Raw genomic sequence first — 12,454 nt, forward strand, 5'->3', positions numbered from 1 at the left:
CTATTTTCATTTATTTTTTAGATAAATAAATTTTTGGTCCAATCATATGACCTCAGCTATCCTATATTGTTGGCACGTTGTTTAAATAAGGGTAAAATGAGAATTTTTAAAACTTAGAAGAGGAAGAAAACAACACAAAAAACGCATTTTTATTCATAGAAAATAGTTTAAAAAACTATAAATAATTTTTTATACTAAACAAAAAAATAATAATTGGAGCGAAGCGGAGTAACACGACCGTATGCATGAGTAAATGACTAGTTGATATTAAACTAACATATAATGACATTAAAAAAAACTTAAATAACGTTTTGTTCATGTAAGTTTGTGCATCTTTAATTTGGTCTTATTAAGTGTTTTGTTCATTTTGAGTATCTATAAATTTGTGTTTTTTCAATTTTAGTTCCTATAAGATGAAAAAAAATATAATCTTAATAAAGAGATTAAAATTAAAAATTTGCAAACTTATAGGATAAAAAATAAACAAAATATCATACAATGATCAAATTAAAAAATAAAAAAATTTCAAAGACAAAAAGTAAACAAAAATATTTTTATAGCAACAAAAGTTGAAAAAATTCAAACCTATAAGAACCAAAAATATCCTTAAAAAGTTAATAATGTTTTAGTGACAAAACTATAATATTCAAATAAATTATTTACAATTTTAAATAAATTATTTTAAAATTATAATCACTAAACACTTCATATGAATGAAATATCTCATTTGACAAACACGGGATTCTTGATTAATTATGTAAAGATTTACCAAATAAGACTAAACTTGTATAAATTCTTTTAACGTAGAATTTATGATGTTATGCATGTGTTAACCTTCTAAATATGGTGCAATTTTTCACTCAAGTATAACATTTTAAATAAGATTAAATTGATTTGCACGTCTCTCTATTATTTGATAATTTTTAATTAGAATTTTGATCTTTTTCACTAAGGTTGTTGAAATTGTTTTTATTTTTTTAATTAAGTTTTTATTGCAAAGACCTAATTAAAGAATAAATATAAGTTTAGAAATCCAATTGAAACAAAATTAAAGATTGATTAGAACTCAAGTATATGCTCAGTTATTAAACTTTCACATCATGACAATTAATGAAAACAAAAATAATAATAACACGATTTACAAGAACAATTATATATGCTAACTTAAAAATAGAATATAAGAATAATGATAATAACAACAGTAATAATAATACATTATAGTAGCAGTAAAACAAAATCTACAATCTTTTTATATTCATAATACTCAAACAAACTAATATAAATTTTATTGTTACAAACTCACATAACTCAATTATTGTTATAATTACTCTTTACTTGTCTTAGTATGATGATCTTTATTATGTATATATAACTATATTTTATTGTTTAATTTAGTAATTAAAATATATATTGTATGAAAAATATAATTAAGAAAAAATTATAATCATGTGGTTAAGTAAATTGCTATTTATTTTCCAATTTTTATTTTATTTTTAATTTAGTTACTTTAAAATATAATTATGAACAATAATAATTAAACATAAATATTTTAAAGATATTTATATATTATTATAATAATTTATTTGATTAATAATCAAAAAGAAAAAAATGAGCCTAAATTTTAATCTAATTAAAAAAATCTTGATTTTATTCATACACACCCTAAAAATTAGTTACTAATATAAGAAATGTATATAAATAAATCGATGCAAGATACAAGTGAAAATGAAACTTTTATTTTAACCTTTTACATTTAATAATAATCTATTCATTTTGAAACTCAGACAAGTTGAGTAATAAAAGTGTTGTCATCTTTAAATCCATTTATATAAATGAAAAGGAAAAAATAATCGTAAAATAAATTTGTCTTGCATCAGTTAACATTTTGTTTTTTTACTTTTATTATTAATTATGTCAAAAATAAAAAATTTGAAAGATTCTGAAAGTTGAAATAGATTTCAAGTGAAATAGCCCGCCAACTTGATGTATATATATCGTCTAGATCAACTGATCCATGTTACGTATAAATCTTCCGAGGAAAAGTCCTCCTCTCCTCTGTTTCCTAATTCGATCATTTCCATTTTCATAAAGTCTCTCATGGATCCAAATATTACCCAACAAAATGGTGGGAGATTCTTGCGAATAAGAACACCCTTGCCTTTGCCTTGCTACCTGCCTCTACAGGTACACCCACCTATTGTTCTTGTTATTCCTCCCCAGGCCTCTCAGAAATCATCAACACGGATATGTAAACACTGGGTAGATGGCAAGTGTATACACGGTGATCAGTGCTGGAACATGCATTCGTTTTATGTGAAGAAAAACAGTTCTAGACCCAAAAGGTTGGTTTGGTGGACAGCACCTCCTGTAATGTTTTTTAAGATAAATTGCGATGGAGCTTTTACCCGCTATGGAAACAAAGCTGCTGCCGGAGGGATTGTGAGGGATTGGGAAGCGAATTTTGTCTATGCTTTCTCTAGTAGCTTGGGTAAGTGCTGCACAGCGCTAGAGGCTGAGTTATTGGCCATTAAGATTGGAGTACAAACAGCAGTATCCAGGGGATACGGCAATTTGATCGTGGAGAGTGATTCGCATGCAAGTATCCAGCTCATTAACTTGGGTGTCCAACAAAGTCACATTTTCTATGATCTTGTCTCTTCAATACTTGAGATCGGTAGCAAGGCCAATCATATCGTTTGGAATCATGTCTTCAGAGAAGCTAATTCCGCAGCTGATGGTCTCGCCAAACATGGATTGTCATTGTCTGGTAGGGTAGAACTTTTTGAGTTTCCTCCACCGTTCATTTGGGCTCCTATGTGTGCAGACGAAATGGGAGTAATATACACTCGGTGATGCCCATCTGCAAGTTATTTCTCCTTTTGTAAATTTGATGTTTATCTTTACTATTTCCGCCCTTAAACATTGTTATTCATAGTATTCAAATATAATGAGATTCAACATTGTTTCGTATAATATCGCCATTTTTCTATCATGTAGTGGTGCAAGAACCTATTTAACTGCATTACCTGATTCCTTCTTCTGGTAAATCACGTGTTATTTTATTATTATCAAAGTAAGCTAGTTAAAATTACTCTTATTAACAAATTGAAGCACTGAGCATAGTCTCTATGATCAAGTGATCAAGTTTTTTCAAGTGTTTTTTGGTTGATAGCTCTTTGTATTAATTCATGTATTAATTCATGTATGTAAATTTATATATCAAAATGAATCTTACAAAATAGAGATTGCAACTGAATTGCCGTATTTATTTTTTATTTGTAACATTCATTTTGATTTTGTATAATAAATTTATTGTTATAATAACAATATAAAAATAGTGTAAATATATTTTATAGACAATAAACACATACCTATTAAAGTTACAAAAAAATCAGCGCTCTACCTTGCATATCTTTTATAAAATTCAAATATTTTATTCAGTGTAAAGCATTGCATAGTTGACAATAAATGTATTGTATCATTTCATGTATTCATTTCACCTATTGAGGTTGGAAAGTTAAAATCTTTAAAGTGCAAAGAACTGATAAATAAACAATTTAATATCACAGATCAACACATTCAAAATGAAATTGACTCCAAGCTTTGAGTAATTTGGGTGACTGAATTTTGACTTTAATTTTTATATACTATATATTTTCAACTAATAAAAAATCATTGTTAGTATAGTAATCATAAAAAACAACAAATTGCCTTTCATAACAGTTTATGATCCGATGACCTTGTTACCTTATACTGTTATAACCTTTAGGGCATATGCAAGTTTAGTTTACGGCAATACATTTACTTTCACTTTTATTGCTATTTACACCATTTCATGAAAAGCAAGAAACAAAGTGAAAACATGATAATAATACTTATGCGATTATTGGAAAAACAAAACAAAACAAAAATCCTTAAACCAATTATACCGTAAAGATATTCATCATCCTGATTTTCTTGGAGCTAATAATTTGCGTGAAGCAACTCATGGATCAGACCTTACAGTAGTATACAATGTCATAACCAAAGATACATCATCCCAGTTCCCTTGGATCAAATAAGTGTTACTTTATTAGACAAGTATCACAACTTTGCCAAAATCTGTAAAAGTGTAATAACCAAATTTGATATCGGTAGAAGTAAAGACTGTGAACAGCACCTTACATATTAGGCCATTAAATTTGATAGTCAACTTGTTTAGTTATCTTAGTTCACTGTTTCATATAAACATTTGGTAATCTATGCCTTAACCACCATGCAGGGTTGATATAAAAACCACCACATCTTTGTCTTCCAGTGATGTGTTCAGCTGACCACTTAGCTCCCAATCACAATCATTCACAAGGACAAGAACTCCAGGTCTCCTGCACAACAGGCCACACGCAACCAAAATATTAACATAGTTCAGCACTATAATATTACACGTATGTGCATATGAAAGTTCTTAATTATAGGTAATCTTAAATTAGCTTAAGCATAAATACCCCTTTATCCTCAATTTCTCCTCGTCCAATTAAACACCTGATATGAGCTAATGAGAAGCCTAACTAATTACTACACAGGAAAAGGCTCCTCTAAAGTGAGCAAGAGCATATTCACATTAAATAATTTAGCAGGTTAAGATTATAATACACTTCAGATTAAATTAATGGTAAACATACCCTTGCTCTCTTCATAAACAAGCTAGCTTTAGAAGATCTCCTTCCTATTACCAATGCTTAATTCAAATGTATTTAGATTATAAAACTTACACAGTATCTCCTTTCATAAACATTTCAGGCCTCTCCTTAATCAAGTTGGTCTGTACCCAAGAAAGCAAATCTTTCATGATTAACTGAGAAAGAAAGAAGAAAATTTTATAAGAATGCTAAGCATGAAAGCATATTCCTTATTATTGTTCAATAATATTTGAAGTTATATAGTACCTTGTCTTCTCCATTGTGTTGCTCAATATTGACATTATGAATCTTCTTGGAGTCACAAAGAAGTTCCAATCCCCCTCTGTATGTTTCAACCATTTTAACAAATAAGACAAAAACTTGAAGGTTCTAACCTCAAATAAATATTATGACATATTGTAAGGTGGACCACCATCATAGAAGGTCCACCATGCATCACGATTTACAATCGCTAGATTAATCTATATTACAGGCTTATTCTAGACTCAACATTTGCAGATCTCACCTACTTCTTTGAATTATCTCTTCATCACCAACCACCTCTACCACAAATGCCGCCATAACCCACCATAGTTTTTAAAGGATGAAATTGACATCAACATAAAAAGTGTCAGCAATGGACTCAACAATGTCGACAAGGACCTTTCACACCTTGACCAATCCACCATGCCCCGGAATGATCCACTTGGGTGATGGGGTTGATGAAGTATTCTACTCAGTCCCTAAGGGTAAGGGGGAGGGGCATTGTGGCAGAGGAAACAACGGAGGCCACAACAAATGGTGATAGTTGGAGGTGTAAAGGAGAGAGAGTTGGAATTGCATTTGGTTGTGCAAGTGGAATATAATAGGATACAAATCCTAAAAACAAATGACTTCTAGAAGAATCATTCACTCCTTCATCAAAGGTGTTTCTTACGAGTACCTCGAGTTCGTCAATTAAGGAGGAGTAAGTGAGAACTTCTAGAAAACTCTTGTTTGGGATTTGTAGCCTATGATCTTCTCCACATGCTGGCAGGGCAAAGGAAACAAGAGTTGGAATTGAATTTCATTGAGCAAATGGAGAATATAATACGATATAAATTCCGAATCAAGTGACTTCTGGAAGAAGCCTTCACTCCTCCTTCATCGAGGGCGTTTCTTGCAAGTGCCTTGAGTTCATCGATGAAGGAGGAATGAATGAGGACTTCTTCTACAAGCCTCTTGCTTCAGAAGTTGTAGCCTGTAATCTTCTCCACCTGTCAAGAAAATGCAATTTCAACTCTCTCTAAGCCACCAACATCAGCACCTCATCACTATTCATCACAACCTCCAGAGTGGAACTGATGAAGCAAGGCTACAATAAGCTTGACCAATATAGATTAATGCAACGACTATAAATTGTGGTGCATGGTGGACCACCTATGGCAGTGGTTCACCTTAAAATCCATCATAAATAATAACTAGATAAGAAAACAGTAACGAATTTTGAAAATTAAGTAGTGCCATACAATGATGCTGAATAAACCTTCAGTTAATTTTTTACCCATCTAATAAACAAATAAAATAAGAAAACATAAAACCTATTTCTAAAATAAATTTCAATAAAGATTAAAAAATTAGCACGCCTTTAATAATATAACTCAGTTCAGATTTCAATTACTCTTCCGAGTCTACCACACCCCTAAAGACAGTCAGTACAAAGGAAAAAAATATTTAGCCCTAAAGACCAGGCTTGTAATTCATATAAGCTTCTAAAAATATACATGAATTGAACAACAAAAGTCAAGTCTTAATCCTAGGGTCTTCAGCATGGTATTTACATCAACTGAGAAACAAGAAATCTCCAAATCTCAAAAATCAATCCTAAAAATCGTCGAACATTAACAAAAGGGGGAGAATCATTCCTAACCTTTTCCTCTACCGATTTAGCACTATCCATTCCTTCACTTTTAGTCAAAACAGCTTTACTTACTCTATCTCTGTATTAGATCCTCTTATGGCCTAAAGACATTACTGTAGCGATGCCTAAGGTTCTACAGAATAACTAGAACCCTGAAAATAAAATGTTTCCCTATGGCTTTATTAACAGAAAATTGATAAACTGAATGAGGAACATCAATTCAATATCTGGAATCATCTTTGATTTCATCTTTCAAGATTGTGACTTTTCAGAAGGAACTTTTACATATGAGAACTTTTTCCTGTTCCTTTTATGATAAAAGTTTTATCAAGATGCATAAGTTACACTTCTCAGTCCTCAACATAAAGAGGCAGATATGAACTTCCTATATTATGTTTGAAACACAATAAGCATTTCCAAAATATACGCAGAAATGATCACTTCTATTAGGCTCCCTTTGTTACACAGCAAAACGGAAAATTTAACCCCCAGCTAACACATAGCTCTATTATTAAGGTTCCAGTTGTTTGTTTGATCAGAAATATCTTCCATAAAGTTCCTTTTTCTTTAACTATAAAGAAATCTTTTTGAGGATAGCACTATGCAAACTAACCAGCTATACATGAATATAAGTGATCCAAAAACTACAGCATAGAATCAACATAATCAAAGAACAATGTCAAGGAATAGCAGGGAATCAGATCACATGAATGACCAAGTAAATATGATGAACAAACATTTGTAACACATGAAGTGCTAAAACTTCACCCAATATTAATATTCACATTCTCAGATACTAAAAAGACCAATCACCAAAAATTAAAAATTAAAAAAAAAAATACAGTTTTATCAATCTCGGAGAAAAGCATCACACTTATCAATCTCCCCATTTAAAAAAGTTATTTTTTTATGAAAAATAAAAATTAAACTTTACAAAGAAACATATCAAGCAGTGACTTTTGACAGATCCAACATAGAATTACCCGAATTCAAGTGTCAGCTGCATGTTTTACAACGTTTACTCAGAACCCCCAAAACCCTAGAGAGAGAAAGAAGCGAACGAGGAGACAGAGAGAGAAGCAGCACAACCTTTTCAAAATCAAACTTAAAAGCCCTCACTTTTTATTCTTACGCAACACAAACACCAAAATATAAATCACAAACTCTTAACCGCGCCATCAATGCTCATCACCAAATCTCAGCCGTCCATTTTATCAAGAGTAAAACACTCTCATCCAACGGTTCAAAGATAAAAAACTGTACAAATTAACGGTTCAGATCAAAATACTGAATTTCCCAAAATACCCACGTCATCGTATCCCATTGATTCGTTCTCTGATTTTATTTTTTCCTGATTGAAAATTTGAAAACCCATATTTATTTCACGCAATTTGTGTCGGAAAGTTTACATCTTGGCCAACTGGGTCGCTTCCAATACCTTCAGATTTTGGTAGGATTTCGTGCTTTTGCATAATTCGTTGAGTTTCTGAAGCTATCGAGGCTTATAAGAGATGGGTGAGGCAGAACAAAGAGTTTGTGCACTCCATGGAGTCTTTGGCCAATGTAAGGTTACATTTTGGATTATCAATTTGACAATATTGTTTTTGTTAAATTTAATGTAATCATTCGGTTGTTGCAATTTTATGAGCCAAAGGGAATTTGGGAATTAGGTCAGGTTTCTGTGTTGTTTGCTTCTTTTTTTGTGAGCTTTTGTGTTGTTTGCTACTACTTGCTAATTGTGACATTTATAGCTGCACACAATATTCTGGGGAAAATAGTAATTCTGGTATGAATTTTGTGGGTTTATAATTTGGCTCTATTTGTTGCATTAGGTGCTATTTTGTTTTGCTTTTTTCACTAATGATCCTGATTTCGTTGTTTCATTTGTAAAATCTAACAATTTGGAATTTTGTGGCTGTTAATGAAAATATAATTAGTGAAAGTGATCTTAGAAAATGAAATCAACGACCTGTTTTGCTGTGATTGTTGTTTTCTGTTTCTTCAAGTCTATGGAGGCATTGTGTTGAAACATAGTTTGTTGTGGAGTTTTTTGTGAATAGTTATCTAATTGAGGGGTTGAAAATGTGGACAGGGATTGACATGGCTTCTTCCTGAACGGTTTTCTGAATCAGAGATTGGACCAGAAGCAGGTATTGTGAATGTTTTATAACTTTTGGCTACTTCTTTTGAGTCATTGTTATTTTTCCGTTGGTGACTGCAATGGCCCATAATAGAAGCTTTGATGTCCAATTATTTGTTCATGTTGATCTTGAAAATGCTAACTAGCTAATGAAAATAAATGTACTTTGCAAAGCCATGTGTATCCCTAACCTAGTTTACCTGTTGCAAATTTCAAAAGTCATGTTACACTCTTCTAGTTTACCTATATTTTCCTAAAAATTTAACAACTTCTAATTGCCTTCTCTATTTCTTTAATTATTTTCTCCTACTATAATACAGAAATTTGTACCTTACTGAGAAGATCTATGATTTAATGCAGTAACAACTATTCTGGGAATCATCACAGCTCTCAATGAACATATAATTGATACAGCTCCTAAGCAAAATATTACAGGCTCTGTCGAGCCTTATTCATTTCCTTATCCATTATGCTTATCTGCATTAAAGGATTTGGAAACATTAGTTGAAGTTGTGGCACAACAATACTATGGTGATGATAAGAAATGGAATTTCCTTGCCATTACTGAAGCAACCAAGTAAGCAGAATAATGTAATTTTGCATATGGCCCTTCCTATGTCCTCAATCTGTCATTAAATTTATATCTGTAGTCTTCTATCTGTTTATCTCATTATCTTGAGTCACTCTAAATCAGGGTACTGGTTCGGTTATCTTTGTTTCGGAAGAGTGGATATAAGATGCTGCTACAAGGAGGGGAAACACCTAATGATGAGGAGTATTCAGATAGTTTTACTTCACAACATCATATGGGCTTAAAGCCCGATGTGCATCATAGGCCTGGTTATATGAAAAACAATCTTGGTGCAAAACCAATGAATCAGGAAGGAAGAGCATTATCTGCTTTGGTTAGATTTGGAGAAAAAGCAAAGGGGTCAGATCCAGTGTGGTTACGCAGGGTTGAACACCAACAAGCAACTATGGAGCCTACAAGTAACCTGTTTTATAGATATTTTAGGCTTAAATGCAATTTTGGTCCCTCTATTTTACTCAATCCATAGTTTTGATCCTTCTATTTTAAAATTGAGACATTTGGTCCTCCTATTTTAAAAAATAAGCAATTCGGGTTCCCCTATTTCAAAATACAAACATTTGGTCCCCATATTTTAGACAATACATAATTTTGGTCCTCGTATTTTAGAAAATCCACAATTTTGGTTTAATATTTAATTTTGCTTATGTTTTATTTCTTTTATTTCTTACTTTCTAATTAATTAAATCACTTCTTAATGATACCTTAAATGAATATGTTAGGTTTAAAGTTCAATTGGACCAAATGTAATTATAAGTTTGTAATGATTGAGACAAAATTAATAATTTGACCAAAATTACAAATTTTCTAAAATTTGAGGATTAAATGTTTCTATTTTAAAATGGGAGGATTAAAATCGCAAATTTTTTAAAATATGAGGACCAAATGTCTCAATTTTAAAATGGGGGGACTAATATTGTGGATTTTTTAAAATAGAAGGATCAAATGTCTCAATTTTAAAATGAAGGGACCAAAATTGTGGATCTAACAAAATAGGAGGACCATAATTGCATTTAAGCCATATTTTTAGCATTTGTTAGCAAGTGTAATCGGTTATAATGCATGAGATATTCAACTAATATTTGTTTCTCACTGAATTCCTACAGCTTCAAGGGTGGATAGACCAACACTTCTCACCATATTGTCTGAAAGGGGTCTTTGTGGGGCTCTGTTTTTTATTGGAGAAGTTCTACTTATTAGTAGACCACTTATTTATGTTTTATTTATTCGAAAATATGGTATTCGGTCATGGACCCCTTGGTTCCTTTCGCTGGCTATTGATTGCATAGGAAACAGTATTCTTTCACTCATTACATCGTCAGTGGCTGGTGGGAAGGACCGAATGTTTCATCTGTCTGCCCTAGAAAAGGATGAGGTTTGTGTTTCTATAGACTGAAAAGCCATACAACATAAGATGCACTGGGCTTAATGGTCTTCTCCATTGAATGTTGGCCATTAATACTACATTCAGAACTGTCTTATTTCCTAGTAATGTTCCACCCACTAAAGAGTTAATGCTTAAATAGTTTTGCTTCAGGTTAAACGGCGAAAGCTGCTATTTGTTCTTTACCTAATGAGAGATCCATTTTTCAGCAAGTATACTAGGTAGCAATGATTTACATTTTGTTCCCATTTTTTCCCTTTCTTTATCATTTTGTAACACTTCAAATTTTTGCAAATTGCTCCTTCAAAGTTGGAGAAAAAATGACACTAAAATATCAATAATGTTTTAGGCAAAGACTTGAAAGCACGGAGAAAGTTTTGGAGCCTATTCCTGTCATAGGATTTCTCACAGGTGAGCTTAATACTTATTTGTTTCCCTTTTAGTGCCTTACCTTCTTGTCATCATCATTTCAGCTTCATAAATTACTCTAAGCATCTGATCTGTTTTTCTAATGAATGTTACAGCAAAACTTGTTGAACTTATAATTGGAGCTCAAACACGATACACTTACATGTCAGGATCGTGAATAAAATCCAGAACAAATGCCTAATTGCCCTCCAAGATTTTGGAAAGATAGATATTCTTACTCTTCTTCCACACTACCTGCTGTTCCAAACTTTTCAAATGATGAAGAGGTATCAAACCTGCTACTATTATGATTTAAAAATAACAAACCATTGCAAGCTTGAACTTTTCTTTTGCTTGACAATTCCAAACATAGAAGATGTTAAGCTGCAACCCATGTGTGAGACAAATTGTTTGCAAGGATAGCTACACTATCAACAACTCAGTATAAATTGGAATATTTATTTGGGAGATTTTGTTCTACTCCTATTCACAAAATAGAGGTGGGTGAGAATTACACTTGTAGTTCTGAGCATCCATTGGCAGGTTAGAATGTGATTCTTGAACTCAGAAAATTATATTTTGTTCAAACTTATTAAGTATTAAGCTTATTTTCCATCAGCATCCATATGTGGACAAATGTATATTGAATTATGCTTCTTTTTTTTTTATCACCAAAGAAGGTATATGAAGAACCATCTGAAGCATTAATGCTGCCAAAGTTGCGTATTTTTCTTTACCAGAACCAGAACTTGTAGTATTTCTTTTATTTTTTTGGTTGTGTCCATCAATACCTGTACACCAAAATTACGTATCTTATAGTTCAATGATACTGTAAACTACTCAATGTCTTTGTAATAGTCTAGTTTGGTACGAAAATTATATATAATACTTTCGTATTGGAACAAAATGTCTTTGTTTGGTGATACACTTTTACGAAATTATTCGCAAGCAATAAGCATCTTGCATTCCCTCTTAGAACCTCGTGGCTTTGTTCTACAAGCAGGTAAAAATGTGGTAATTTTTTTGGAATACCAATTTTTCCGCTTGAAAACCCACACCTGCGAGAGCAAGGTGATTTTTAATTAGTGTTTTTTTGGTACTGAAATCCCAATCTCAAACTTGAAATTATTATAATATAATAATAAGGTTTAAAAGTTGTTTGAGGATTAAAATGAAGATTTTAACTTTTAAGGATTAATTTCATAAAATTCTTATATAATTTTACAGTAACATTTCCCATTTCTTAACGTTTACTGTTTAAAATTATAATTCCAAACCTTCTCACACTATAAACTATTCTTCCCATTTTTGCTATTTTTCTCATCATTTTCTTCATTACTATTACTATAATCACTGTTACTATATTTGTTCTTAC

The 12,454-nt window shown here is 31.6% G+C and overlaps 2 protein-coding genes across 5 annotated transcripts; one reads left to right on the top strand and one right to left on the bottom strand.

The window, feature by feature from the left end:
• Positions 1 to 3,927: 3,927 nt before the first annotated feature.
• On the bottom strand, positions 3,928 to 7,700 carry LOC100306072 (ubiquitin related modifier). Of its 2 annotated transcripts, none has more exons than NM_001250166.2 (4): positions 7,542 to 7,684; positions 4,926 to 5,001; positions 4,752 to 4,834; positions 3,928 to 4,364 (listed from the first exon to the last, which is right to left on the bottom strand). In NM_001250166.2, the coding sequence occupies exons 1-4, from the start codon at positions 7,562 to 7,564 to the stop codon at positions 4,247 to 4,249; spliced, it is 300 nt and encodes a 99-aa protein (NP_001237095.2). In that variant the 5' UTR covers positions 7,565 to 7,684; the 3' UTR covers positions 3,928 to 4,246. The 2 variants fall into 2 exon arrangements, with proteins under 2 accessions (NP_001237095.2, XP_006582835.1); XM_006582772.3 differs by having other exon boundaries at positions 3,971 to 4,364; positions 4,752 to 4,801; positions 7,542 to 7,700.
• A 202-nt stretch (positions 7,701 to 7,902) lies between these two features.
• On the top strand, positions 7,903 to 11,955 carry LOC100804234 (peroxisome biogenesis protein 16). 3 transcript variants are annotated; one of them, XR_415087.4, is made up of 9 exons: positions 7,903 to 8,121; positions 8,651 to 8,708; positions 9,059 to 9,275; positions 9,393 to 9,688; positions 10,394 to 10,662; positions 10,825 to 10,892; positions 11,021 to 11,082; positions 11,196 to 11,622; positions 11,757 to 11,955. XR_415087.4 is itself a non-coding variant. In XM_006583294.4 (8 exons), the coding sequence occupies exons 1-8, from the start codon at positions 8,104 to 8,106 to the stop codon at positions 11,255 to 11,257; spliced, it is 1,050 nt and encodes a 349-aa protein (XP_006583357.1). In that variant the 5' UTR covers positions 7,903 to 8,103; the 3' UTR covers positions 11,258 to 11,955. The 3 variants fall into 3 exon arrangements, 1 of the variants encoding a protein (XP_006583357.1); XR_001389135.3 differs by having other exon boundaries at positions 11,760 to 11,955; XM_006583294.4 differs by having other exon boundaries at positions 11,196 to 11,955.
• The last annotated feature ends 499 nt before the right edge of the window (positions 11,956 to 12,454 follow it).

The sequence above is a fragment of the Glycine max genome, chromosome 7 (genome assembly GCF_000004515.6).
Source record: "Glycine max cultivar Williams 82 chromosome 7, Glycine_max_v4.0, whole genome shotgun sequence".
Classification (NCBI taxonomy): domain Eukaryota; kingdom Viridiplantae; phylum Streptophyta; class Magnoliopsida; order Fabales; family Fabaceae; genus Glycine; species Glycine max.

Bases quoted from the DNA above. Each gene is read 5' to 3' on its own strand.
- LOC100804234 (XM_006583294.4), top strand. The intron at 8,709-9,058 runs GTATTGTGAATG...GATTTAATGCAG, and splicing joins AGAGATTGGACCAGAAGCAG to TAACAACTATTCTGGGAATC. The intron at 9,276-9,392 runs GTAAGCAGAATA...ACTCTAAATCAG, and splicing joins GCCATTACTGAAGCAACCAA to GGTACTGGTTCGGTTATCTT.
- LOC100306072 (NM_001250166.2), bottom strand. From the start codon at position 7,564: ATGCAGCTGACACTTGAATTCGG. The intron at 5,002-7,541 runs GTAATTCTATGT...TGAAACATACAG, and splicing joins CAGCTGACACTTGAATTCGG to AGGGGGATTGGAACTTCTTT. The intron at 4,365-4,751 runs GTAAGTTTTATA...CCTGTTGTGCAG, and splicing joins TTTATGAAAGGAGATACTGT to GAGACCTGGAGTTCTTGTCC.